Genomic DNA, 25340 nt, shown 5'->3' on the forward strand with positions numbered 1-25340 from the left:
GTGGCAGGGGACAGCTGCTCAGACCCTGAGACCAATGCAAGGGCTGGACACAGAGGCTGGCTGGGCAGCTGAGTCACCGTCGGCCCTGTGCCTCGGCCGACTGCCCCTCTGCTATGTCACTGTCTGGGCATGGGCCAGGCAGCTCGGTGGCGGGGACTCACCCCCAGTCCCCGGCCTGGTGCCTCCACGTGACCGCCCACAAAGACCCTTATTCAATCTCAGGTGCTCCTAAGATATGAGTCTTTATTCAGGTTTCACAGCCGATGAAGCAGGTCCCAGGGACCCTGGGCCATCAGAGGCTGGAGGGACCAGCACCCTGGTCTCTTCTGCTGGGCCTGGACTCGTTCCCCTGGTACCATGCGGGCTGCTCCCATTAAACGTGGTGCACCCCCCCCCCCGACAGGTGCTCAAGGCTCTGGGGACGTTGTAGAGGGACTCGGGAGTCATGAGGCTCCTTCCATCCGAGGCCAGGAGGGGCTCCCGTTCCCGTGGCCCCCCTGTCACCTCAGTGCTCAGCAGCCCCTGGGATGTTCTGGTGGCGCAGGTGGTGTCTCCGTTGAGATATCTCTCCATGGCCCTGCCGGTCACCAAACAGGAATTGGCCCATTAGTGCCACCCAATTCCATCTCTAGGAGGCTCCTGTTAGCTCGCGAGAAACCCAGGATTCCCGCAGAGGGCCAGGGCGAGGCCGGCGGGCCTGGCGGGCTGGGAGGTGCATAGCCACCAGCTTAGTCACCAGAGTCCCCGGCTTCTTGTCTCCACCTGGCCGGACCTGGTGGCTGTTCCTGACCCCGGTGCTCCCCGCACACACACACCTGCGTGGGACCCCTTGGCAGTGGGCAGGGCTGGTTGAGCCTTGTGCAGGTTTAACCCAGAGCTCTTCGTCCTGGGCCCGGCTCTGCCCCCACACCTCCAGGGGCTCTGCTTCCGTGTGCCCTCCTGAGGGCCCCGCGGCAGGGTCAGGTCCCCAGGGCCTCAGCTGCCTGGGCCTTGGTACCTGAGCCAGGGTAGTGGGAGTGGGACCCATTCCCAGGCCTGGCGGGGAGGACGGCCAGTGCGACCCATGGAGACCCTCCAGTGGGCGTCAACGCAGACAGGCCTCTGTCTCTGTCCCGTGGTCCCCTGGGCTTGGGGAACTAGAGTCAGAAGTTGCTGTCACCGTCACTGCAGGAGGACAGTAGTGTTTTCCAAGAGCCCAGCGGTGCCTGGGCTGAGGGGCCTGGGGGGCCTGGGGACCATGGCGCGGCCTCCCTGGGCCTCCGCCTCTACCTCTGTAGAGTGGCCGGGCCACGGGGGTGCCAGGTGGGTGACGGTGCGCGAGGTTGGGTTCGTGTCCAGCTTTGGGGGCTCTGTGTCCCCAGGCGGGAGCTCCCCCGGCTCAGGCTGTGTTCCTTGCTGCAGAAGGGACGAGGGCACTCCCTGCAGGTGGCCTGGGACCTCGCGGTCAGGGGCATGTCACGGGGCTGTGCTGGCATGGGCTTCCCTCCCTGCCCGGCTCCCACTTGCTTCTCTGTGGGCTGGTCCTTGGAAGCACCCTGCCAGAGGTCCCTAGTCCCCCGCACCCCATCACCGACTCCTGGCCCCACCCAGGCGGCCTGCAGGAGCCCGGGGGAGCCTTCGCATTTGCGCCAGTGGCTTGGTGACCTGCCCTCGTTGGTAAGTTTCCTTCCTGGGCCTCGTGGGCTTGGGCCCTAGGAGTGGGCCTTCGAGGGCTGAAGGGAGAAAACCGGAGGCTTGGTGCTCACGGGAGCAGGTGGGACCCGGATGTTATCCAGTCCAGAAACCATGAGGGAGCGTGTGGTCTCAGTGGTGGGGGAAGCGCCTGGCGGGGCTTCCGGACCGCGGGACTTCTCAGGGCCTTCAGTGCCCAGCGGCAGGGGGGAGAGTGAGCCTGGACTCAGACAGAGTCTCAAAATAAAGTTTTGAGTTTGAGTCGCTGAGGCTGGCCTCAAACTTGTGATCCTCCTGCCTCAGCCTCCCGAGTCACTGGGATGACAGGCGTGCACCATCAAACCCAGTCCAAGTGGCGCTTTTGAACTTGGATCTAGTGTATAAGGAATCATGTTCTACTGGGAAGGTGGAGGCTGCCTGGCCTGTCGTCAAGCCCCAGCTCTGTCTTGTTTGTTAATTCACTCAGCTGGCAGTCGTGGACGGGGCAGCTGCTGTGGGACTGGAGGCAGCAGTGGGAGCAAGACAGACGAGACTGAGTGGCAGGGAGCGAGGGAGCCCATCACAGGGCCACTTCAGTCAGGGCTGGGTGCTCTAAAGGTCCTGAAGGAGGTGACAAGGAAGACCATGATGGAAACAGAAGATCAGTTTGGTTGGTGGTCAGGGAAGGCATTTGAGTTAAGGCTGAGATGGGGTCAGTCACAGCAAGGGTCCTAGAAAGAATGTGCTGTGTTGCGAGGGAAGCACATGTAAAGGTCCTGGGGTATGTCAGAGGAGTCCAAAATAGCCAGAGCTAGCCAATGCAAGGAAGGGAGAGGTGGCCCCCTTGGAAGGTGAGAGGACCGCCATGGGGCTCCTGCTGTATCATCTCACATCAAATGAGGCACACGGTTCTGCTCCCCACCTCCACTCCAATCAGGAGCTAAGTGAGGAAGTAGCTCTCAGCCTCTCTGGCTCTGGGCTCTGGGCTGTAATGAGCTGCAGGACTTCCATGGTGGTAAGTGTGTGTGTGGGGGGTGTTCAGGGACAGTGGGGGACTGGGGTGCTGTGCCCAGTCTCTCTGCAGTGAGTGCCAAGTGTGTATAGAAGGCCAGGGTGCCCCCCCTGGGTGCCTGAGTCACAGCCCCTGCCAGCCTCTTGGAGGCACGACGGGTCCTTTGATCCAACAGAGGCCGCCTTCTCAGCCCTGCAGGCCCTGGAACCTTCCGGGCGGGCGGCTCAGGTCCCTCGAGACAGCAGCCCCTTTCTTTCCCTCTTCCTCCTGCCTGAAATAGTGCCTGAGCGCCGGGCTCTGGCGGCAGGGAGACAATGGCAGCCTCCGGACCAGCCGCCTCCTGGCTCGGGTCCACACAGGGCAGTTTCAGAGGCGGCCTAGCCCGGGGCGGGCCCCTGCCGCCTTTCCCATGGCCTGCGCCAGCTCCGCCACCCCCGGGGGTCCCTTCCCCCAGGGGCTCCCACTTGTGCTCCGGGAAATACCTGCAGCTGCGGGGGCTGAGACCCGGGATCCTCGGCCCTGGCTGTCCCCTGACCTGCTGCTGGTCTGTCTGTGTCCTGCCCCCCTGCAGGGTACTGGGAGTCTTTTCCCTTTGACTCAGAGGATAGAAAGGACTTCTTAGAAGCCCAAGGGGAACGCGCTCTTGGGAGGAAGTGAGCTCCCTGGCGTTAGAGGTGATCAAATAAAGTCTGAATGTGCGCTCGACGCAGAAGGAGGGGGTCGGTCCAGCACCCGGTGGATGCTTGGGCTGGACGTCCTCCCGTCCCAAAGGAGATCTCTGTCTGAATTCCGTACCCCTGGGACTCAGTTTCTCCACCTGTAAGATGCATTCGATGGGGCAAAGCCGTGGAGGCGGGTCTCCACAAAGCCCCGGGGCAGGGATGGGCACGAGTAGCCTTTTCAGAAGCTTCACTTCTGTTCTGCTCCCTCCCAGACTGGAAAAGAGGGTCCAGATCACTCCTGACCCCCGGGGAGACCTGGAAAGCCAGGAGGGGCCCCTGGCTCCAAGGGAAATCAGAAGAAGGGTTCTTGGTGAGTCATGGCAACCCAGGACGGCTCCCTGGAGGAGGTGGACCCTGGGAAGTGTTCAGGGTAGTGTGGAGCATGACAGTCAAAGGTGGAGGTCAGGGACTATCCAGCCTGTCTGGAGGCCAGGCTGGCCGCAGGCTGGCCACCCCTCTCCAGCTTCTAATTTGGTCACCGGGTTGGGGGGGGCAGCCTTTCTTGGGTTAGCCCTCATGGGGTTCTAGAAAGATTTGACTTTCAAGTCGGTGTTTGTCGAGCTGGTGGTGCACAGCTGTAGTCCCCGCTACTTGGGAGGCTGAGATGGGGCTCTTGGTGGTCCCCTTTGGAGAGCAGGTGTCCCCCCCCGCCCCGCCCCGGTGCGCCCCGTATCTTGCTGCCCTTCCTCCCGCCAGCTCCCTCCTGGCCAGACAGCCCGGGCATGGAGGGACTCGGGAACAGTCGGGGAGCCCGCTCAGCCAGGCAGGAGAGGAGCCAAGCGTGACGTCGTCCCGCAGCTGCCAATGGTTGCCAGGGGAACGGTTGCCAGGGGCTGCTGTCACCTGCGCCCCTTCTCCCTGACTGGCGCGCTGGCGGCTGGGGCTTCTCAGCCCCATCTTCCCCGGCCGCCCCCTTTGTTTGCCGCTAGCTCTGGTGAAGGGGCCGCCACCGGGGCGGCTCAGCTTGGTGGCTCAGCTTCCCGCTGCCTCTTGAACTTGGAGAAACTGTCCCCGGCTCTGACAGTCCACTCCTGCAGGCCAGGCGAGCCCCGCTGGAACGGGGTCCTGGTGCATCCCAGGGCACTTGTCCCCAGGAGGAACCAGGTAGGGCTGGCTCCTCTCCCCTCCCTCCCTCCCTCCCTCCCCTTCTGCTTCCCCTCCCCCCTCTTTCTTCTCCCCCTCCAGCCCCCCCAGCCCCTCCATTGACCATGTGCTAATAGGTGGGGGTGGTGTTGTTGCGGGGGCTGGGGTGGCGCTGGGGACTCTCCCTGGGCGCTAGGGCTCAGTCCCCTGGGGGCGACTCAGAGGAGGTACTCTCAGAAAATATGGTCAATTAGGTGGAGAGCAACCGAGATGGGGAGGAAGTGGTCGTTGGGAACCACACAGCCCTCCCCTCCACAAACCAGGGGTCTGGGCGGCCAAGATAAGCCTCTGGGAAGCGGCAGGGGGTGGCGAGGGCTGAGGTCTGCAAGTGCCACCGGAGAGAGGAGCCCTCCTGCAGGGCTGGGATCCACCGTCACCTGGGCAAGCTTCCACAGCCCCAGACCTGGGACACCGTGGGGGACACTGTCTAGCACGTTTGTGACTTCCAGAGGAGCCCTGCCTAACAGGTCAGTTCTAGGGAGAGAGGATTCCAAATTCAGAACGCGATTCCCGAGCTGCCCTGGGGTCCCTTCCCACTTGGCGGCCCCCCCAGCCACGCCACCTGCACGGGTCGCTTCTCTCCTGTGCCATTTGTTGGGTGAGCATCCTGACGTTCGAAGCAGAGGCTAGGAGGACTGGATGTGTCCCCGTGTGGAAAGAGCTTCAAATCCCATCTCTGTTTGTCATTCTTTAAAACATTTGTTAGTGTTCTTTAAAAAAATCTTCGTCCCCATTTTGTGCACTTTTATTTATATTTCGGTTTTAATTTTTTATGAGTGCATTGGAGGCCCACATCATTGCGGGGTTCATTTTGACATCGTCACAAATGCTTATAAGGTAGCATTTGTTATCACTCTGGTCCTAGTATCTCCTTTTCCCCTTCCTCATCCCTCCGCGACCCCCATCCCCTTCTCCGTGGCTATTCCTTCTATCTACGTTTTGCTTTTTAAATCGGTGCGTTCTGGTTCCATGTGATGTTGGAATGCACGGACGGTGGTCGTCCACGCACCTACATGATTCGGTCGACTATTCCTCAGTTCTTCCGCCTTCTCTCCCCTTCCCTTCCCCTTGGTCTGTCTAGCGTTTCCTGTGTTTTGCTTTTGTTTTTTGTTTTGTTTTGGTGCTGGGGATTGAACCCAGGGTGCTTTACCTCTGAGCCACAACTCCAGCCCTGTTGTTTATTTTAAGACAAGGTCTCACTAAGTTGCCGAGGTTAGCCTTGAACTTGCCATCCTCCTGCCTCAGCCTCCCCTGTTGCTGGGATTATGGGAATGTGCCCGTGCCTGGCCCATCTAGTGTGTCTAAAGAGCCTCTCTGGCAGTGACGGTGTAACTGGAGGTGGTGAGCGCCCTGTGGGGTGCAGGGGGCATCTGGAGGGTCCCCAGGCTGTGCTGTGTGCTCAGTAGCTGCATAGAGTCCTGCAGTGTCTCGAATGGTCTTCCTGGAGGGGCCTCAGGCACACCTGGGCCCTGGTTCTGGCCTTAGAAGGGAGGGTAGCTTTGTCCTGTCTGCCCTTGAACCAGAGATCTGGGACCTGGAGGAGGAAGCGGGGAGAAAGGGAGGGTTGGTGGCTGCCCTTGGGAACTCTGAGGATCCTTCGCTCCAAAGATGGGCATTTTGCCTGGCGGGGGGGGGGGCTGCTACTCCCAGAAGCCAGCGGGGAGGTAACTGGGCTGACCTTGTGGGCCTGGCCTTGGGCAGCGCAGACGGGGAAGGGGAACTTCGGCCAGATGGAGGAGCCGGGCTGCGAGTTGAGCGGGCAGAGAGTCTGGCCAGAGTCTGGTCGGGTGGGGGAGGCCGCCCAGCACCCTCTCCGCTGCCAGCGTGGAGGTAAGCGGGGCCTCACTTGAGGGATCCTGAAGCCTGCTCAATGGTGAGAGGGTCCTGGGCCACCAAGAAGGCAGGCAGGGGACAAGGGTCACGGTCACCTTCTGGATAGCAAGGAAACCGCAGCCAGAGGGGGACAGGCTGGTCCAAAGACACAGGCCGGGTGGCCACAGAGCTGGTCTAGACCTAGTGCCTCTAACTCCTGCCTCCTGTGCGTCCAGGGTACTGGCCACAGCTGCTCCGTGGATGGGGCCAGGTCTTGGAGACTTGGCCACCAGCCTCTGCCTGGCTTTGGGTGGCTCCAGGAGCATGCAGCTGACGGGGACTGCCACCAGCAGGTGACACCCCCATGCTGAGCCCTGTCCCTCGGCGGGCTCCTTCAGGGGCCCCTGGCTGGTCTTTCCCCAGCTCTTCCCCTCCCTTGGGTTCTGAGTCTTCTTCCACCAACTTCCAAATTCAAGAGGCCTTGAGTCTTGGCTCCTCGGACCTCCTGCGTCCCCACCGTCCCCACCTCCTCCAACATTCTGCTGAGTGCTTCCGCCCCCTGAGGTGAGGCCACGGACCCAGCTGGCCATGGCAGCCTTTAATGGAATGGCTCACTGGGGACAGGCCTGGCAGTGCCCCGTCCCCGCAGCGCTGCTGGCAGTGGGAGGCAGGAGGGGCCTGGATGTTCCCGGCTCACGGGGGACCTCTCGCCTGGAAGTGTCAGGGCTGGCGACGAGCAGCCCTGGGGAGCCCGGCCGCCCAGCTGGCTCCTGCAGGTCAGCTCAGGAGAGCTAATGGCCCCTGGGCAGCTCAGAGGGGCTGAGGGAGGGGCTGGCGCTTGGGGACGGGTGTCGGAAGGCTTCTGTCTGTGTGCCGTCAGGACTCCCGGGAGCTTGTTTTTTGGGTTGATGACAGGCGTCCCAGCTGAAGACGTGCCCCTGTCCCACGGGGCGGGGACGCTGGGCCATGGTGGCTGAATGCCAAGGCTCTGAGGCCCTGCCGTGGTGGAATCATGACCCGCTCCTGCTCGCCGTGTGGCCGTGGCTGCGACTTCCCCTCTTTGGACTTGGGTTTCCTTGTCTGGGGATGGAGGTGCTGATAGCGCGACTTCAGTTACTGGGAGGTCCTCTGGCAGCGGGTGGAGGCTGAGCCACAGGGTGCGGGGCCTGCAGCCCACGTGAGCCCCGGCCCAGGGGGCTGCGGTACCCCTGGGCTGCGGTCCCCTCTCCTCCTGGGGACTCCAGGGTCCTTTCACGACATCGGACTCACCCTGGTAGACCCTCCTGCTCTCTGCCGTCCCGCTGGCCACCATGGGGCCTCAGAGGATGTGGAGGGCTGAGGTCCTGGGCATGGGGACCCTCACGGGCGTGCCACAAGCTGCACCACAGGGAGGGGACCAGGGAATGCGAAGGCTTGGAGGGGAGCCCCGCAGGCCGGGGCCTCTCTCAGGCCTCAGTGCAGGTGAAGGGGCTGCTGGGTGGCAGGCTGGGAACACGGGCTCTCCATGAGGCCCTTCCCTGGCGGGGCCTCTCTTCGTGGGCTGGCAGGGGCCAGGGCCCTTTGGGGCATGCAGAGGGAGTTGAGGCCCAGGGGCTTGGCCTCTGCCTGGGCGGGTGGGGGCCTCGGGCAGCCCCAGCCTTCCCGGGGCTTCCTCTTTGTCCTGCGGGTGCCCTTCGTGGTTCAGGGCTGGAACTCTGGGGCTCAGGAGCTTGGGCTTCACACCCACTGGTGAAATAGGCCACGGTGTCGGGGAGAGGGGTTCAGCACTTCGAGCCGTGCTAGTGGGTGCTGCTAGGTGCCCCAGGTGGGCGGCGGGCTGGGGAGTGGCCCGGGTCCCCCCTGGCTGTAACGGCATCTCCTGGGAGCGGGTGGCTGTGTAGTGTTCCAAGGACGGTTTCATCTGATAACAGAACTTGGAAACCGCTGGAAGGAGGGTCCTCTGAGCACGCCCCTCCCACCCACCTGCAGGAAGCACCTGCAGGAACCCCCACCCTGCCGCCTGCCTGTCCCTCTGCAGAGCTAACTCGCCCCCACCCCAGGCCTCTCCTGCCTCCTGCATCACTGCAGTGCACACTCGGGCACGCTGCGCAGTGTCACGCCCTGAAGGTGCCATCCTCGCCTGCCCCCGCACTGGGCCACATCCCTCCTGTTCTGCCCTCTCTGGGCTCCAGCCAGCCCTAGGCTGGGGGGCAGCTGAGGACCGGGGCTGGAGTGGCACACAGCTGAGCTGGGCCTCTTCTGCCCTCCCCACCACGAAGGCCCCTGGGAGGGGCCCAGGGAGCGAAGGCCAGCTCAACCTGTCCCACACCCTGTCCTCCCCTCTCTGCTGCTATCCTGGGGGAGGCCAGTCAAGTACCCAGCCCCCGGCTAAATGGTGCCCCGCACGATGGCAGGTCCTTGTCATGGGTGGGGAAGCCGCACCTTGGGGGCTGCCTTGATCTTCAGCCACCAGTGCTGAAGTCCCCTCTGCTCTCTGACACAGTCACCGTCCCATGGTTCCCAAGCCCGTGGCATGTCAGTGGGCTGCGTTACTAGAGGCCGGCTCCAGAGCCCACCCTGGACGGCAAGGGCCTGGGGGTCTGCGCTCCAGCCCGTTCCTGGGCCTGGCCCACAGCTTGGGCAGCTCTGGGAAAGTGGGGGGGCGCCGAGTGCGGCGAGTGTGGCCTGGGCCCACCAGGGGACGTGCGGCTTCCTGGGACAGCGGCTCAGAGATGGGCAGGGGCGCCCAGGGAGGACGGGCTTCCAGCCAGGGGAGGCCTGAGCAGAGACCTGGGGTGACCCGTGACCCCCGTGGGTCCAAGGGCAGGAGCAGGGTCAGGCCTGGGAGGGGTCTCCGGCCTGGAGGTGTCAGAGGCGCCCCAGGGAAGGGTTAACCAGGTCCTGTCCCCTCCACTGCCACGTCGTCCTCCGAGGAAATGCCAGGGTGACGCGTGGCTCCGCACAGGATGGCCGAGGAAGTGAGTCAGGGCCCGGGGGAGAAAGTGAGCCCAGGCCGCTGCCCGCCGGGCACGCGTGGCCTTCTCCCCAGCAGCCTGGCCGTGGAGTGGGCGTCCGCCCGGCTGGGCCCTCAGAGACCCTGCGATGGGTCCCCACTGTGTCACCGAGTCGGGCGGATCGGCTCGTCCTGTCCTTGTTCATGTTTACGGAAGGCCCGGAGTCAAGGGCAGCTGCTCTGGAAGAGGAGCTGGGGGCCGGGCTCCCCTGGGGCTCGGCCGCGGCGCCCTCTCCAGACTGGACGCTTCGACGCTGCCTGAGATCCACAGCTGCCCCGCCCTCCCCTTGTCTTGGGGGAGACCCCAAATCCAGGGGCCACGCATCCCTGGGACCTCTACCCGTGCTGGCCCGTCCTTCCCTGTTTCCAGGCTGTGAGATGGTCAGCCAGGAGGCCCTGCCGCCAGGGCCAGGTGGACGCCATGGATGTCGCGGCATTGGGATCATGGGGGTGTGCTGCTGTGGCCCCTTCTCAGCTCCGGCCAGGGCTGTGGGGGAGGCCAGGGCCTGCTGCAGGCCGGGGCTTCGCACTGAGACTCCTAAAGGTGGGGTCTGGCCAGCTCCGCCCCCCTCACCTCCAGAGCCCAGGTGGCAGGCCCCTGTGGCCCACTGCGAGCCCCTGGCCCAGGTCCCCAGGGCCCAGGCCCCCTCATTCCTGGCTGATCCAGGAGGTGGACACCCAGAGTGGTGACTGGGCACTGGAAAGCCCCGCTGGGGACATTGGGGGCTCCATCGTGGACACTGCCCGTGCCCTTGGGGTGGGCTGGCTGGGTGGCAGCCACCCTTGGGTGGGACTGGTAGGGGACAAAGGGGACGCTAAGTGGGCAGCACCCTGGCTCTGCCCAATCTGGAATCTTCAGCTGGAGCCCAGCGGACCTGCCCCGGGATTCTGCAGACTTGGGTCAAGGGCTGTGAGCAGGGAATTTTCTGGGTGGGGTTTCCGCGTTGCCGTTGCACTTCCGGAGAGCAAGCTTTGTGCTCCGAGTTTCCCCTTGAGGTGACCTGGAGCTGAGCTGGCCACTGGTGGAGCTGGGGTCAGGGCAGGGGAGGGGGAGGGAGGTCTAGGGCTGGGTCACGAGCCGCTCAGAAAGTATACAGAGCTGTTTCTCCAACGCCTGTGGCAACGGCATGTCCTAAGCTCTTTGCCGCAATGACCCTTGAGGTAGGCTTCATTTTTATTCCTCAATACAGGTGAGGAAAAGGAGCCCAGAGACGGTGAGTAACCAGTCCAAGCACACACAGCCGTAAGTGCAGGGCTGAGACTGGAACTCGGGTAGTCGGGCTCCAGAGCCCATTCCACTCGGGGTGGGTTGAAGGAGTCCAGGGGCCCCTCCTTGTCAAACCTGAAGTGTTGATGGGGGCAGAGCTGTCCTCTTAGAAGTGGTTACTCAAATAACCAGAGTGGAATGCAATGAGCCATGAAGTGTCAGGAACAACCTGCCCTTTGTGTGTGTTTGAATCCTTCAGTGACAGGGACCTCACTCCCGGCCTGCCTCTTTTGCTCTCAAAGGCCAATTCAGGGGGGCTGATGCAAATGGTCCTGCCCTCTCCTGGGGTCTTGTCTCCGGACAATCGTGACTCATGTTGAAGGTCAGTGGGTCCGAGAGATACTCGTGAATTCTAGTCAGCTCCACCCTAGCTTGCTGTGTGACCTCAGGAAATCACTGGCTCTCTCTGGGCCTCAGATACAACCATCATCAAACAGAGAATTTAGGGCCAATTCTCAAAGTGATCTGTGAACTTCAGGTTCACGGTGGATGAACGTCGCAGGGGATGCCGGGAGGAGGCTGCCTGGAAGAAGTGACATTTGGCCTGAGGTTAGAGGGGGGTGGTAGGGGTGGCAGACAGAAGGAAGGAGGTGGTCTGGGAGGGATCTGTCCTGTCCCCGGATGCTGGGTTTCCTTCCGCTGGTCTGAGGAAACTGAAGGCTTACAGAGGACAGAGCGAAGCCCTGAAATCACAGCCCAGGACACAGCAGCCCTTCCCTAAAATACTCTCACATTCTTTTTCTCAAATGGCCATGTGATGCCACCAGGGCAAGGTGACAAACCCATCTGCAATGTGACTGCAGCCATGAGGCCCCGAAGTCGGGTTTATCCCCTCAAGCTGGGACACAGGGGACCTTACATCAGGGCCACAGTGGCGTAGGGAGGGCTGGTCTGGGAGGACATGAGATCCTTCTAGGTCCCCTCATGCTGCAGTGCTGCCCTCAAACCTCAGGCCCAAGCTGCCTCTTCCGGGAAGCCCTCCTGATTTCCTCCAAACTCAGCCTCCTCGCATGCCTCTGGGTGGCCCATCCTCTCTGTGGCAGATGTCTGCCTGTATTGCTGTGGTCAGACGCGGCTCCCCACAGGACGGGGACGGCTGTCGGCAGGCAGTGTGGTCGCTGGGCCAGCTGGTGGTCCGAAGGCCAAGCCACCGGCATCTGTCTGTATGGGCACCAGTCACTATGGTCCTGACCAGGCAAGAAAAGCCCCCAGCCTGGAGCATTCCTGGGCAAGTCATTTAAGTCTCAACTGTTCACCCAACAGCGGGGCCAACCCAGAACCGCGGGAGGATTCGTGCAAGGGCAGGGGTGGGCAGGGGGCTGGTAGGTAGCAGGAGTCAGCCAAGAGCAGCTGCCGGTGGTCAGAGGTGCCCATTCAGCCCTGGGACAGGAGCTGGCAGAGCTGGGTCTCTCTACCCTTTCCCGGTAGAGTCCGGTTCTGGTGCAGACTTGCTGTCCCTCTGCTCTCCACAGCTCCCCCTGCTGGTCATGGCGGGAGACGCCCTTCCCCGGAGCCCCTGTAGGGGGCGCCGTGGAGGCGCTGACCCTTCTCTGTGGGCGCAGCGTTCCCCTCTCCCGGCAACCTCTGCACCTGGCCTCGTCCTCAGAGATGGACCAGGGGCTCCCTGGGTGACCGAGAAGAGGCTGACCACCCTTCCCTGCCCAGGGGAAGCTGACAGAGGGCTCTGGCCAGCGGTGGGAACCGCAGGAGGCTGGGACTGACCAAAGGAGAAGGGCTTCCTGGAGGAGGCGTCCTCTGCGCTAGGTCCAGGGACCGTCAGGGGCTGTGGTGCAGTCGCCATGGGAGAACTCCCCCAGGCCTGGCAGGGGCAAGGCGCAGACGGCTGCAGGTGGAACACCCCCGCGATTCCTGGGCCCGGGGGTCTGTCCTCAGCCCCATTGCGTGTGCCTCACACGGGCTCCCGCAGCGAGTGGGCGAGCAGCTGGGCTCAAGGGCAGCCCGGCTCTGGACAGCCGCGGCCCTGGAGGTTCAGCCTCTGGGCACTGCAGCCTCAGCCTCCTCAGGCCGCTTCCTCCCGCCTGCCCACCCGGCCCTCTGCAGGGCAGCCCCTGGCAGCCCTGGTCCCGGCTCCCAGCCAACACTCAGGGTCTCTTGCAGGTGGTGACTTCCCGGGTGACTTCCGGGGAGGATGATGGCTGCCCGGGTGCCGCTGTTCCTCCTGAGTCTGCTCTTCCTGGCTAAAGGTAGGCCTTCCCCAGGGGCCCTGGGGCTATCATGTCCCCTTGCAAGGCAGGAGCCAGCACATGCCAGCCCCTTTGGGCAGTATGGGTCTGGGGGTCCACTTGGCTTGTGAATGGTGCTTTGGAGAAAAGAAATGGTCACCTCCTTCTTCTGGCAAATGCAGCCCCACAAGCACACAGCTCCTTGGGATGGGGACCATGAACTGGGTTTTAGCAACCTCTGTACTTGGCCTTGTCCTCAGAGATGCTCTGCTCACCTTGGCAGCAAATATTGTTGGGCAGTACACAGCCTGCACAACAGGACATAGTAACAGTGTCCTCATGAGATACTTTATTGCCATTAAAATTCTTTTTTTTTTTTGCCTTTGGAATTATTATTTATTTTAAGTTTTCTCTGTTCGTATTTTTGAAGCCAGATTTTTTTTTTTTTTAATGTGGTATTAGGGTTGAATTTAGGAAGGCCTGACCGCTGAGCTCCATCCCATCCCTTTATATCCTTTCATTTGCAGACAGGGTCTCACTTAGTGGCCCATGCTGGCCTTGAACTTGTGATCCTCCTGCCTCCGCCTCTCGTGTACCTGGGATTCCAGGCGTGCACCACTGCACCTAGCTGAAGCCAGGGACCCACACATTTTTGTAGACCCTTTGCTCTCCAGGCCCTTGGAACACGTGGGTGTCGCCGGCTCTGGGCTCACATGTTCTCAGCCCAGGTCCTGTCTCCTCCCATGTCCCCTGGCTCGTCTCTGCCATGGGTCCCCGCTGCAGCCTCTGCCTTCCCAGGTGCCCATGGTGGTGGCCCCAGGGAAGACTTCCGCTTCTGTGGCCAGCGGAACCAGACGCAGCGGAGCAGGCTCCAGTACGTGCGCACTCCGGAGCTGCACATCTCCATCAGGAACTCCGAGGACGCCCTCACCATCCGCGCCCCCTTTCCCGAGGTCCCCGAGGCTTCCCGGGCCTTCCCCGAGCCCAGGGGCGTCTACCACTTCTGCCTCTACTGGACCCGCCACACGGGCAGGTTCCACCTTCGCTATGGCAAGAACGACTTCCTGCTGAGTGACCGGGCCTCAGACCTCCTCTGCTTCCAGCACCAAAAGGAAGGTCGGGGCCAGGGGCCCCTGCTGCTCGCCACCTCCGTCAGCTCCTGGTGGAGCCCCCAGAACACCAGCCTGCGGGGTGCCACCGGCTTCACCTTCTCCTTCCACAGTAAGACAGCCTCAGGCCACAGGCACTGGGGAGCCATAGAGGGCGCCTGAGGAGGGGAGGAGCGAGACTCAGTGTGAGCCTCAGGCAGGGGTGAGGGTGGTGTGGCAGGTGCCATGTGGCTGCCGCCTCCCAAGGGCACGGACAGCGGGTGGCAGAGGGCACGAGGCTTCGGGGGTCTGGTTTTCTTGCTGCTGTTCCTCTCAGGCTGCTGCTGTTGGGGGTAGGGGTCCCCAGGACAGGGAACATAGCCCCTCGATGTGTCAGCAGGTCGGGGCCAGGGAAGGTGGTGGGGATGGGCCTGGCCTGGTGCCCTGCAGCGCGGCAGGCAGGGCTGGGGCGGCCCCCAGGTGGGTCCCCCATGTGTCCTGAGCAGCAGGCGCCTGGGCTTGTGGGGCCGCAGAGGGTTTTACGAAGCACGAGCCGGAGTTTTCATATGGGCCACACCAGGCTTTCTGGGTTATAAATGGCAAAGCTCAGACCCCCAGGGCCTGCCTGCCTCGTGGCACTGGGCACAGGCCAGTGTCTCCATCTGCCCACCCCCGTGGTCCCGTCTGGTCCTACAACCCTCAGGCGCAGGCTGCCCAGAGTAGGGGGCCTGGAGTCAGGGAGGCTGGTGGGACCCGGAGGCAGGTGGGGCACAGTCCCCAGAACCACGTCACCGGCCCCACATCCCTTCCGCTGAGGCCTGGCCGGCAGGGTCCCCCCTGCTGCTGGAGGGTCCTAGGAGACGGCCCCGTGGCTGGCCTCATCCTTGGGTGGCCTGGGGGCCCACTCCACTTCCTTTGGTAAAGCGGGAAGGAGCGCGGAGAGTCCTGGGGATGAGGGTCGGGACGGGCACCTCGGCGCCAGCCTCAGGGGCTCCGTCCGTTCCTCCCCCAGAGCCCACCGAGAAGGCCTCGCCCAACGCCTCCTGGGACATGTGTGACCTCAAGAGGGACCTGGGGATGCTCAGCCGGCTCCTGAAGCAGCCCCTGAAGTCCCCGAGGAGGCCCTCGTCCGCCCTCGCCAGCCAGTGAGTGTGCTCTGGGCGCGAGGCGGGCAGAGGCGGGCAGAGGCGGGCAGAGGCGGGCAGACCGGAGCTGGCAGGGGGACCCACTGGGGAGGCCGGGAGGCTCCTGGGCTGGACTCTTCTCTGGAGCTGACATGTGGCCCCAGGCCAAGCCCCAAGGCCAGTGAAGACAAATGTCACAGCCAGCCCAGGGCAGGGACCCAGGCCACCCCCACCAGGAAGGTACAGCCTTGGCCCACGGTGGAGCCACAGGCAGAGGCTCCGAGACTGTCCCCTGCCCTCCAGGCCAGTCCCCCCCACACCTGCGGTCTGCCTATCCTCCTGTCCCCTCCCTCCTCGACCCTGCCCCTGCCCAGTCCCCCCTTTGTGCCTGCGTCTCCCTGCCGCCGGGTCTCTCCGAGTGTCACCCACACCCCTCCTCCCGGCCAGGCAGCTGCAGAGCCTGGAGTCCAAGCTGGCCGCAGTGAGCTTCCCCGGGGACTCCGTGTCCTTTGAGGAGGACCTGGTCAATGCCACCGTGTGGAAGCTGCAGCCCAGCGCCAGCCTCCAGGACCTGCACATCCACTCCCGGCAGGAGGTGAGGCCAGGGTCAGGGGCGGGGCGGGCAGGAGGCAGGTGCGTGCTGAGCTGGGCGGGCAGTGGAGGTGCAGGCCAGGACCTGTCCCTGCAGGGCAGGACCCCCGCCGCTCCCTGAGGCCTCTCCGGCAGGTTCCAGGCCCAGGGCGACCCTGGGGTTAGTGGCTGTCACAGTGCTGAGTCACAGTGGCAAGGGCAGGGTCTGCCCCGGGGGTCTGCTCTCCACCCTGTGAGGGTGTCTGTTAGTGGGTTTCCCCCTGCCTCGCGGCCACCACTCCAGGATGCCACAGGCTGGGCTGGTGTCTGAGGGCCCAGACAACAAACCCTGCGCCCCTGGGTCTGACCACGGGCTCCCCAGCCATAGCCGCAAGATGGAAGGACTGCGGTGGGTCCAGCCTGACGCTCTGGAGGAGGCAGCTCAGAGCACAGTGAGGGGGCGGGGCTTGGGTGGGCAGCAGGCAGGTCGTGGGCCACGGTGGGCTGAGCCCTGGGGACTGTGTCCGCAGGAGGAGCAGAGCCAGGTCCTGGAGTACTCGGTGCTGCTGCCGCGAGCACTCCTCCAGCAGGGCAAAGGCCGGAGAGGGGAGGCCGAGAAGAGACTCTTGCTGGTGGACTTCAGCAGCCAGGCCCTGTTCCAGGTATCCCACGTCGTCCCCCCCCCCCCCAGGATGGGCTTCTGTCTGACAGAGTGCTGGGAAGAGCATGCTACCGGCCCCACCTCCAGGAGCCAGAGCTTCTCCCTGTCAAGTCCAAAATTAGACGTAGCACAGCCTGCGAGAGGCTCAAGTGCGGTTGTTCTCACTACGGTGTGAATGACTACCCGCGAGGCGCTCAGGGCTGGGACAGATGCCAGTCTCCAGAGGCCGGGGGACGTCCAGCCTCTCTTCTCAGCCCTGATCTCTTCTCCCACCCTGTCTATCAGGATAAAAATGCCAGCCAGGTTCTGGGTGAGAAGGTCCTGGGCATCGTGGTGCAGGACACCAAAGTCGCCAACCTCCCGGAGCCCGTGGTGCTCACCTTCCAGCACCAGCCGCAGCCGGTGAGCGTGCGCGAACCCACGGCAGCGGCAGCGAGGCTCCCTGTGGCGCGCCCCCCTCGCCTTCCCGCTGGGGTGGGCACGGCCTGACCCCCTCTGCCGGGCTGCAATGGGACCCGCTCTTCTCCTTTCTTGTCCCCACAGAAGAACGTGACCCTACAGTGTGTATTCTGGGTGGAAGACCCCACGAGTGAGTGTGGAAGGGTGTCCGGGGGCGGGGCCGGGGGCGGGGCCGGGGGCGGGGCCGGGGGCGGGGCCGGGGCGGGGCCGGGGGCGGGGCCGGGGCCGGGGGCGGGGCGGGGCCAGGGCGCCTCCTGGAGGTTCTGCTCCCCAGAGGTAGGGGCGGGTCCGCGGAATGGAGCAAAGTCCTGGAATCAGGGTGCAGTCAGCCTCTGGGCGAGGGGGTGGGGACAGTGGGGTCCTGGGGGACTGGCACTGATGGAGCCTCATGCTGTCCCCTCCTCAGTGAGCAGCCCCGGGAGCTGGAGCAACGCGGGGTGCGAGACCATCAGCAGGGAAACGCACACATCCTGCCTCTGCAACCACCTCACCTATTTCGCAGTGCTGATGGTGGGCGCCTCTCCCTGACCCCGGGCCACGACACGGGCTGAGTTCTTGTCCCCTGCCCAGCACTTGTCGCTTATTAATCTGTTTAGTCCTCATTACTACACTCCAGGGTAGTTCTTGTGTCAACCCATTTTATAGATAAGGAAACTGAGATTCAGAGAGGCTAAGCAACTTATCCAAGATCACAAAGCTGATTCTGTTTTTAAAAAGAGCTGGTCTGTAAAGCCCGCGCTCTTTAGTCCTAAACATTGGTACGGTGATGAAAGTGTAGATTCTCACTGCTAACCTACAGGGCCCGGGCCAGGAGTGTGTTTCTGAGTCCCTGTCTGGAGGCTGAGGCCCAGCATGGAGGCCCCTGAGGCCGGCTTCAGTACTTCCAGGATCTCAGAGAATTTGTGTCCCAAGTTCTTGCTCCTGGAATCCTCTGGCTGTGGGAAGCTCACTCCCTTGCAGCAAACCTGTCCTCACATGGAACGTTATAGAAACATTATGGAAAAATGACAGAGTATACACCCCTTGACTTAGGATGCAGCCATGTCCCCGTAAACCAATTGGTAGTTGAAAATGTCCCCAGCTGGAAATGTCCCGAGCTGGGTGCAGTGGCTCACGCCTGTAATTCCAGCAACTCCGGAGGCTGAGGCAGGAGGATCGTAAGGTCAAGGCGAGGCTTCAGCAATTTAGTGAGGCACTAAGCAACTCAGACCCTGTCTCTAAGTCAAATATAAAAAAGTCTGGGGATGTGGCTCAGGGGTCGAGTGTCCCTGAGTTCAATCCACGGTACCAAAAAAGAACAAACGCGCTGAGTCTGCCGGCCGGCAGAGCATTCCAGCTTAGGCATAGCGAGGCTGAGGCTGGCGGCTTCGTGGTGAGGCCGTGCCCAGCATCTGCGGAAGAGTCCCTATTGTCCCCTGCTGGTGCAGGTCATTTTCACACCATGATAAAGTGGGACCATCCCAGGTTGAGCCCTGTGAGTCGGGACCCACCTGTAGTTCACGCGGGGCCAGCACCGGGTTCCCTCAGTGCGCAGCCGGGCGCTGAGCCCCACCCCGTCCCCCGACCAGGTCTCCGCAGAGGTGGGCGCTGAGCACCGGAACTACCTGACGCTCCTGTCCTATGTGGGCTGTGTGGTCTCCGCCCTGGCCTGCCTCTTCACCATCGCCGCCTACCTCTGCTCCAGGTGAGGGCCCCCCAGCCGGGGAGACTGGCCCACCCATCGGGTCCCCACGTGTGTGTGCTGGGGGAGGGGGGCTGACCCCCGGGGCCACATTTCATCCCCACCCCGGGTGTTTGGATAGCAGCGTTACACAGTGTAGTTCATTGCCACCATTTAAAAATGGGAGAGTCTGTACAGGTGTGTGCGGGGAGCACAGGTGTGCACGATGGCCGTGTCGCACAGTCCACAGCACGTCTGTGACCACGTTGTGCACCTGGGGGGCCGAGCAGGAGATGGTGACGAGGAGGGACAGCTGATGGGCCCGAGGAAGGCCGGGTGGGCTGGGGGGCAGAGCACCTGGCTGAGCACCAATGCGCCCAACAGCTCAGGGACAGGGCTGTTAGGAGGTGACAGTTTCACTAGTGCCAGGCTTTGCACCAGCGTGACCCTGACCCCGACCTGCGAGACCCACCTCCTGCTTCACAGATGTACAACTGGGAGTCCCAGGTGGAAGGGATGGGTCCAGGGTGGGTCCTGAGTTGGGGACAGTGCAAGGCCACACACCCAGGCTGGGGACGCTGGGGCTCGTGTGCTGCACTTCGGGGGCCACTTGGGACCCTGGAGCAGGGTAGGTGCACACTGATCTACAGACAGACAGATGCACCCTGGCACTCAGAGGCACAGGGAGGACAGAGGGCAGACGGAGCACAGTGGCCTGGATTCCCCAGTGTCCCCTTCCATTGGGGGAGTGACTGGCTCATTGTCACAGCCGCTCTGTTCTCCTCACTGCCTGCCAAGACTGCTGCTGAACACGCACACGGTGTCTGGCACACAGTAGGGGTAGGCGCCAGGCACACAGTAGGTGCACAGGGAGGCATGCGTGAGCAGAGGAGGCGCTCACTGTGGTGGCCCCGCCCCCGCAGGAAGAAGCCCCGGGACTACACGGTCAAGGTGCACATGAACTTGCTGCTGGCCGTCTTCCTGCTGGACGTGAGCTTCCTGCTCAGCGAGCCCGTGGCGCTGACGGGCTCCGAGGCCGGCTGCCGGGCCAGCGCCATCTTCCTGCACTTCTCCCTCCTCGCCTGCCTCTCCTGGATGGGCCTCGAGGGCTACAACCTCTACCGCCTGGTGGTCGAGGTCTTCGGCACCTACGTCCCTGGCTACATGCTCAAGATGAGTGTCGTGGGCTGGGGTAAGTGGGGGCATTGGCCCCAGAACCCTTGCTCCCACCGTCTTCGCGCAGAACACAGGTAGCTGATTCAGCTTCTCCACCCTTCTCCCTGACTTTCCTTACTGCTTCATTCCCCTGCCCCTCCTCAGGGGTCCTTCACCTGGTCTAGAACAAGGTCCCCTTTAGGAAGATAAAGTGGTGAGTCCTGTCCCCAAGAAACACTTCCCAATTCTCCACACCACCCACTCCAATCAAAAGGGAATTTGCAGCCAGGGCCACCAGTATGGATGGACAGGTTGCACACTGCTCAAGGGCAGCCAGCCAGGAGATGAGTGGACTGAAGCCAGGTCCTTGCCACTCACCTAATTCGCTCAGGCCACAGTGGCCTTGCCTATGGGTCCCCCTGAACCTCAGCCACCTCTGTGGCTTTGGAATTTTGTTCTTGACCAGAGCTCATTTCAACCATGGCTCAGACCAGTCATGTCAGATTCAGAGCCCAGGGACTTACGCCATTACATGGTCCCTAACCCCACCTTGCTGTTCCTCCTGGGTCCTTATGGGCCACCTCTTCATTCACTGTCACCAGTAACATGAAGTCCTTGAGGTGGTTCTGTGTTAAGACCCAGTTGTGCAGAGGTTGGGAGTGGACAAGGTCAAGGCCAGTGCAGATATTGCTGGGCCAGAGTTCTTGCTGCCCCTCGGAACCACCGGCCTCCACCCCACTACTGTCCTGTCATCCTTCCCCTCCCCTGCACCATTAGACCTTGGCACACAGCTGTGGTCCCTCCTCCCAGGGACCTCAGATGGGGCCGGGCAGGCTCTGGGAGCAAAGGCTCGAGGAGGGGTCTCACTCCCAGACCTGCTGGAGGGCAGGGGAGGTGGCCTCAGCAGGTGGAGATGCAGCCCCAGGCCTTGCTGCCCTCAGGCTTCCCCATCTTCCTGGTGACGTTGGTGGCACTGGTGGACGTGAACAACTACGGCCCTATCATCCTGGCTGTGCACAGGACCCCAGTGAGCGTCATCTACCCTTCCATGTGAGTGGCCGGGTGGCGGGGCAGGAAGGTGGACCCTGGCTGCAGGGACAGAGAGCAGGAGACCCTGGGTTCCCGTGACTGGAGGGATTGGCTCAGTGGTGGCCGGAGCACTGGGCTAAGGATCATGGAGGGAGATAAAAGGTCTAGATCTGCTACTCATTTACCAGGTGACCATTCGACGGTCCCTGCCCTTCTGTGAGCCTCAGCCGCCTCATCCATGGAGGGGGTGGGCAGAGGGGCACCCACTGGCCGCTGGGCAGGGCTGCTGTGCCTTCCCACACAGACAGAGGTCCAGAGAGGTACCGCCCCACACGGAGCCAGTGCCCTGCTCAAAGGCTCCCAGCTGGAGATGAGCGGGGCTGATCTCGTCCCCCTCCACTCACCTGGTGGCCTTGCCCGAGGACTGCCTGACCCTAGGTTGGAAGCGAGAGCTCCTGAGCTCCAGGCCGGGAAGGAAGTATCCCCTGGCTCCGTGTTTTTGACGTGATCAGCCCTTTACACCATGGCCTGTGGCTCCTGCCTCCCCCTTTTACCAACCATATCAGGACTGGCTTAATATTTTTCTTTAAATCGTCTAACTTGGCAACTTCAGTGTTTAAAAAATCACACCAGCGCTGTAAATAGAAAATAAGCAGCACGTGCCATAACAGTGAGTAAACATGGAAACAAACCTGGTAACGAGTGCGGTGGCTGGTCCAGCTAGCCGGGCACTGAGCCCCGTGCCCTTGCCACAGGTGCTGGATCCGGGACTCCCTGGTCAGCTACGTCACCAACCTCGGCCTCTTCAGCCTGGTGTTTCTGTTCAACATGGCCATGCTGGGCACCATGGTGGTGCAGATCCTGCGGCTGCGCCCACATAATCAAAAGTGGCCCCACGTGCTGACGCTGCTGGGCCTCAGCCTGGTCCTCGGCCTGCCCTGGGCCTTGGTCTTCTTCTCCTTTGCCTCTGGCACCTTCCAGCTCGTCATCCTCTACCTCTTCAGCATCGTCACCTCCTTCCAAGGTAGGTCTGGGGAGGATCTGGTCCCCCCCAAGGCGGCTTGTCCACACCAGGAATGTAGGTGAGGGAAGGGAGGCCCCAGGGCAAGCTAAATGCTCTCCTTCTCTGGGCCACAGTGGACCAGGCTGTATTGGGCACCTCTCATGCGCAGGCCCTGTGCTGAGCCCCGGCCACTGTGGTGAGCCGGTGGGAGGAGGGCCTTGCTCTGTGCTGGTGGGGAGGCTGAGCATGAGCCAGAGAACAGGCAGCCCCCCACCACCTCGGAGAGCAGAGAGTCAGGCAATGTCATGGACAGCGGCCAGGCTGGGGCGGGGATGCTTTAGGAAGGGTGGCCTGGGAGGACATTTGAGGACAATAGAGGTCTAGCCATGGAGAGATCTAAAGTGTGTGGCACAGACCAGCAACAGCACGTCTCAGGGGTCTCAGAGTGTGTGTGTGTGTGTGTGTGTGTGTGTGTGTGTGTGTGTGTGCAGAATGTGGCCCACCCAGCACTGGTGGTCACATCTGCATTTAACAAGATGCTCAGGGGATTCGCGTGCACATAGAGGTTGAGGAGCCCTGGCCTGGGAAGGAGAGCTCTGGGCTGAGGGAGAGGCAGGAACAAAGGTTCTGAGGTTGGAAGGAGGCTCTGCATTTGGAACAGTGAGGGGGCGTGGCTGAAGGTGGCTAGTGAGGGCGTGGCTAGTGAGGGTGTGGCTGAAAGTGGCTGGTGAGGGTGTGGCCAGTGAGGGCGTGGCCAACGAGGGCGTGGTTATTGGGGGCGTGGCCGGTGGGCGTGGCATGTGGGGCCTCCTGCACCCTCCTTCTCCCCTCCCCACACCATCTACACTCCTAAGTTTTGAGTCTTCATTTTCTGGCCTGTGAAATTGAAAGGGACTCAAGAGAATTCTGAGTTGAAGGGCAGATCTGAGTCGAGGTGACCCTGGGAGGGGCTCAAGGGGCCGGTGGGGCTGCCCCAGCAGCCGAGCCCTGTCCTCTAGCCGAGCCCTGTCTTCGAGCCGTGCCCTGCTTCCTGCCCACAGGCTTCCTCATCTTCCTCTGGTACTGGTCCATGCGGCTGCAGGCTCGCGGCGGCCCCTCCCCTCTGAAGAGCAGCTCGGACAGTGCCCGGCTGCCCATCAGCTCGGGCAGCACCTCGTCCAGCCGCATCTAGGCCTCCAGCCCTGCTGCCCGGCATGAGGACGCAGAGATGAGGCCTCTGCTCGCGCTGCCCATGGCCCCCAGGCTGAGCACCACCTCTGACAGCCAGTGGCCGGCCAGAGAAGGCCGAGGACCATGGAGGATGGACTGTCACCACGGCAACCAGACATCCATCTGGCCTTGGGGACTACTCAGCTCCCAAGTCCAGCTTCCAAAGGGCTCACCATACTGCCACGGAGGCTGTGGGACTGTCCCCACAGCTGTCCGAACTGGGGCTGAAGCCTTGTCTTTCCTGTCCACCCCAGGGCCCGGCCTTTATTGTTGGGTGGGACCTGCAGGCCCCAGGCTCAGGCCTTGGCTCATGGAGGCCACAGGAATCCTAAGCCGGTGCCCCTGCCCAGGACAAAAACATGGCGGTAGCAACTCGGTCCCTGGTGATCACCATGGCGGCACCCTGAAGCTCCTGTCCTTTTAACCTGAGGGTGGCCAGTGGGTTGAGGCAGAGTGTTGAGCCGGAGCCCTGGAGGAGAGGCCTCCTCTCCAGAATGAGCTGCAGGGCACCCATCTGAGCCCAGTCCTGCCTCAGCACCAGCCCCCCAGTCGCTCTGCCCATCTGCCAACATGTTGATAACCCTCCACCCACCGCCTGGCCCGGCCATCCAGCCAGCGGGTCCTCTCTCTGAGCTGCCTCCACCCATGCTCACACTCCAGAGGGGCCGGCCCTGCCCTCCTATGGCAAGAACTATAGAACACAGGAGCCTCGTCTAATTTCCATCCCAGCACTCTGGGCTGTCCTGCTCTGGGGACACTGGCCTGAGCCTGATGCCTCCTAAGGAGTCACCTTAAATCCCTGCCAATGGCCGGGACACACCGTCATGGTGAATTCTGTCCAATAAACACAGGCTGGTCCATTGCCAGCCTGGGCTGGATGGTAGGGACCCAGATGACCGGATCTGGCCACGCCCTCTGCACAGTCTTGCCCTGGTAGGTGAAGCCTACGCTGACAGCTGAGGAGCCGCTGGAGCCCAGGTGCAGATCAGGGGCCAGAGTTGCAGCTGAGAATCCAGGAGGACTCCCTGCAGGAGGCAGCATCCCTTCTACATCTCACTCTTAAGGATGGGGGAGGGGGTGGTTCTTTGATGTTCTTTTCGAGGATGTTCTTTGTAAGTAGCAATTTGTGTCTTTTGATATTAAAAGAAGTATGTGTCTATCGTAGAGAATTTAGAAACTGCAAAAGATTGTCAAGAAGAGAATAAAAATCCGCTGTTCGTATTGTCTAATAAGCCAGTGTGGAGTCTTGGAGTATTTCCTTTGCAGCTTTTTCTTGTGCTTCTATTAAAAATGTCACTGATAGAGACACCGTGGGGCCAATCAGGGAACAGGAAAGGGAGAGAGGAGTGTGTGTGTGTGGGGGAAGTCAGCCGCTGGAAACACCAGCCTGTGGTAGCATTGGCTGAGGAGGGCGGGAGGACAAATGGCAGGTCGAGGTGGGGGTTAGGGGGTCCTTGGGGAACTGGAGGAGCTGAGGGCCTGTGAGTGACTGACCCCAGCTGGTCAGTGCTTGCAGGGACAAGGGCCCCTGTGGCCAGATCACTGCCTTTGAAGAGAAATCCAGATTGTGTTGTTAAATCTGTGGATTTTTAAATTTTGGTAAATCCAAAAATTCTCTGCCAGAGAGGTGACACGTGAGAGCTGACTTCCCAGGTCAGGAGGTGGCCAGTGTCAGAGGCTGGTCTGAAGCAGTGGGCTGCGGGAATGGGGTGGGTGGGTCACGCACCCCACCTCCTTTAAATTGGGTTCTGCCAGGTCTCCCCTCCCATCCTGTGACCCCGGTTAGGAGGTCTCATAGGCTCCTGTCCCCCTTCAGGTCACCTTGGTCACCACTATTTGTGCTCAGGTATGCAGTCTCACTGTGGTGGGGGTCAGAGCCCCACCCCTGGTCCCCAACCAGCCTTCTCCCTCCTCTTGTGGCCAACACAAGGGGGGAGCTTGGCAGGGGAGAGAGGCCCGGGGCTCTGTGGTGGGGCAGGATGGCACCAGGCCACCGTGGTGGCTGTGGTAGATAGGCAGGGCATGGATATGGGATCTTTGGGGACCTGTGGGGACCTTGTATGTAGGAGCCCTTGCACTTCCCAGCTCCACTCCTTCCGGTGGCCTCTGCCCCCACCTTCTACCAGATGGGGGGTTCTCCCCCTCCCAAGGACACCCTCACCCCACCCAGCGGCCTGCCTGGCAGCCCGGTGGAGCAGAGCCAGCTCCTGTCCTGCAGGCCTCTCTGCCAGGGCGAGAGGGTCTCTGAGCCTCATCACTGGTCTAGGCTGGGGGGTGGGGTGGACGAGGCACCTCCTCCTCACCCCACCCCCAGGCAGAGCACGGCTCCCCTCGGACCCTCCTCTTTCTTGAACATAGTTCTGTGGCTGGCTCAGGCGAGGGCGGGGTCTTGGGTCCGGTCCCATCTTCTGACAGGCTCCGTGATGCTCCCGGGCCCTGAGGATTCTTCCTGGGCGGTGGAAGGGGACCACCAGGGGATCACTCTCCCCCAGGACATGACCAGGTGGGTGTCCCTGTGGCACGGGAACTGGATCGGGTGGCCTAGGGGTGAATACTGGCCAGGTCTGACCAGAGGGCTTGAGACCCTGCTCTCCTAGAACC

At 62.3% G+C, this 25340-nt stretch overlaps 1 protein-coding gene and 1 long non-coding RNA gene across 13 annotated transcripts in view; one reads left to right on the forward strand and one right to left on the reverse strand.

Annotated features, from left to right (window-relative positions):
- Positions 1-23971, forward strand: part of Adgrg1 (adhesion G protein-coupled receptor G1) — a 36780-nt gene extending 12809 nt beyond the window's left edge. For 3 of the 12 annotated variants that reach the window (XM_078032386.1, XM_078032383.1, XM_078032382.1), the window contains exons 2-14: positions 12717-12802; positions 13580-14002; positions 14882-15014; positions 15441-15588; positions 16094-16225; positions 16510-16626; positions 16768-16813; positions 17090-17193; positions 18252-18367; positions 19267-19535; positions 20440-20548; positions 21283-21551; positions 22571-23971. In XM_078032386.1, coding sequence (XP_077888512.1) covers positions 12748-12802; positions 13580-14002; positions 14882-15014; positions 15441-15588; positions 16094-16225; positions 16510-16626; positions 16768-16813; positions 17090-17193; positions 18252-18367; positions 19267-19535; positions 20440-20548; positions 21283-21551; positions 22571-22701 — 2052 coding nt within the window. In that variant the 5' untranslated portion in view covers positions 12717-12747 and the 3' untranslated portion in view covers positions 22702-23971. Of the gene's footprint in view, positions 1-4289; positions 4489-6208; positions 6358-11076; positions 11148-12716; positions 12803-13564; positions 14003-14881; positions 15015-15440; positions 15589-16093; positions 16226-16509; positions 16627-16767; positions 16814-17089; positions 17194-18251; positions 18368-19266; positions 19536-20439; positions 20549-21282; positions 21552-22570 lie in introns of those variants that run through there. The other 9 variants (XM_078032380.1, XM_078032377.1, XM_078032376.1 and 6 more) reach the window with 7 other exon arrangements.
- LOC144370875 (uncharacterized) lies at positions 224-3326 on the reverse strand. The gene is made up of 2 exons (XR_013430918.1): positions 3145-3326; positions 224-577 (listed from the first exon to the last, which is right to left on the reverse strand). It is a non-coding gene; the product is annotated as an uncharacterized LOC144370875 (long non-coding RNA).
- Positions 23972-25340: the final 1369 nt, after the last annotated feature.

This window comes from Ictidomys tridecemlineatus, chromosome 15, assembly GCF_052094955.1.
Source record: "Ictidomys tridecemlineatus isolate mIctTri1 chromosome 15, mIctTri1.hap1, whole genome shotgun sequence".
Lineage (NCBI taxonomy): Eukaryota > Metazoa > Chordata > Mammalia > Rodentia > Sciuridae > Ictidomys > Ictidomys tridecemlineatus.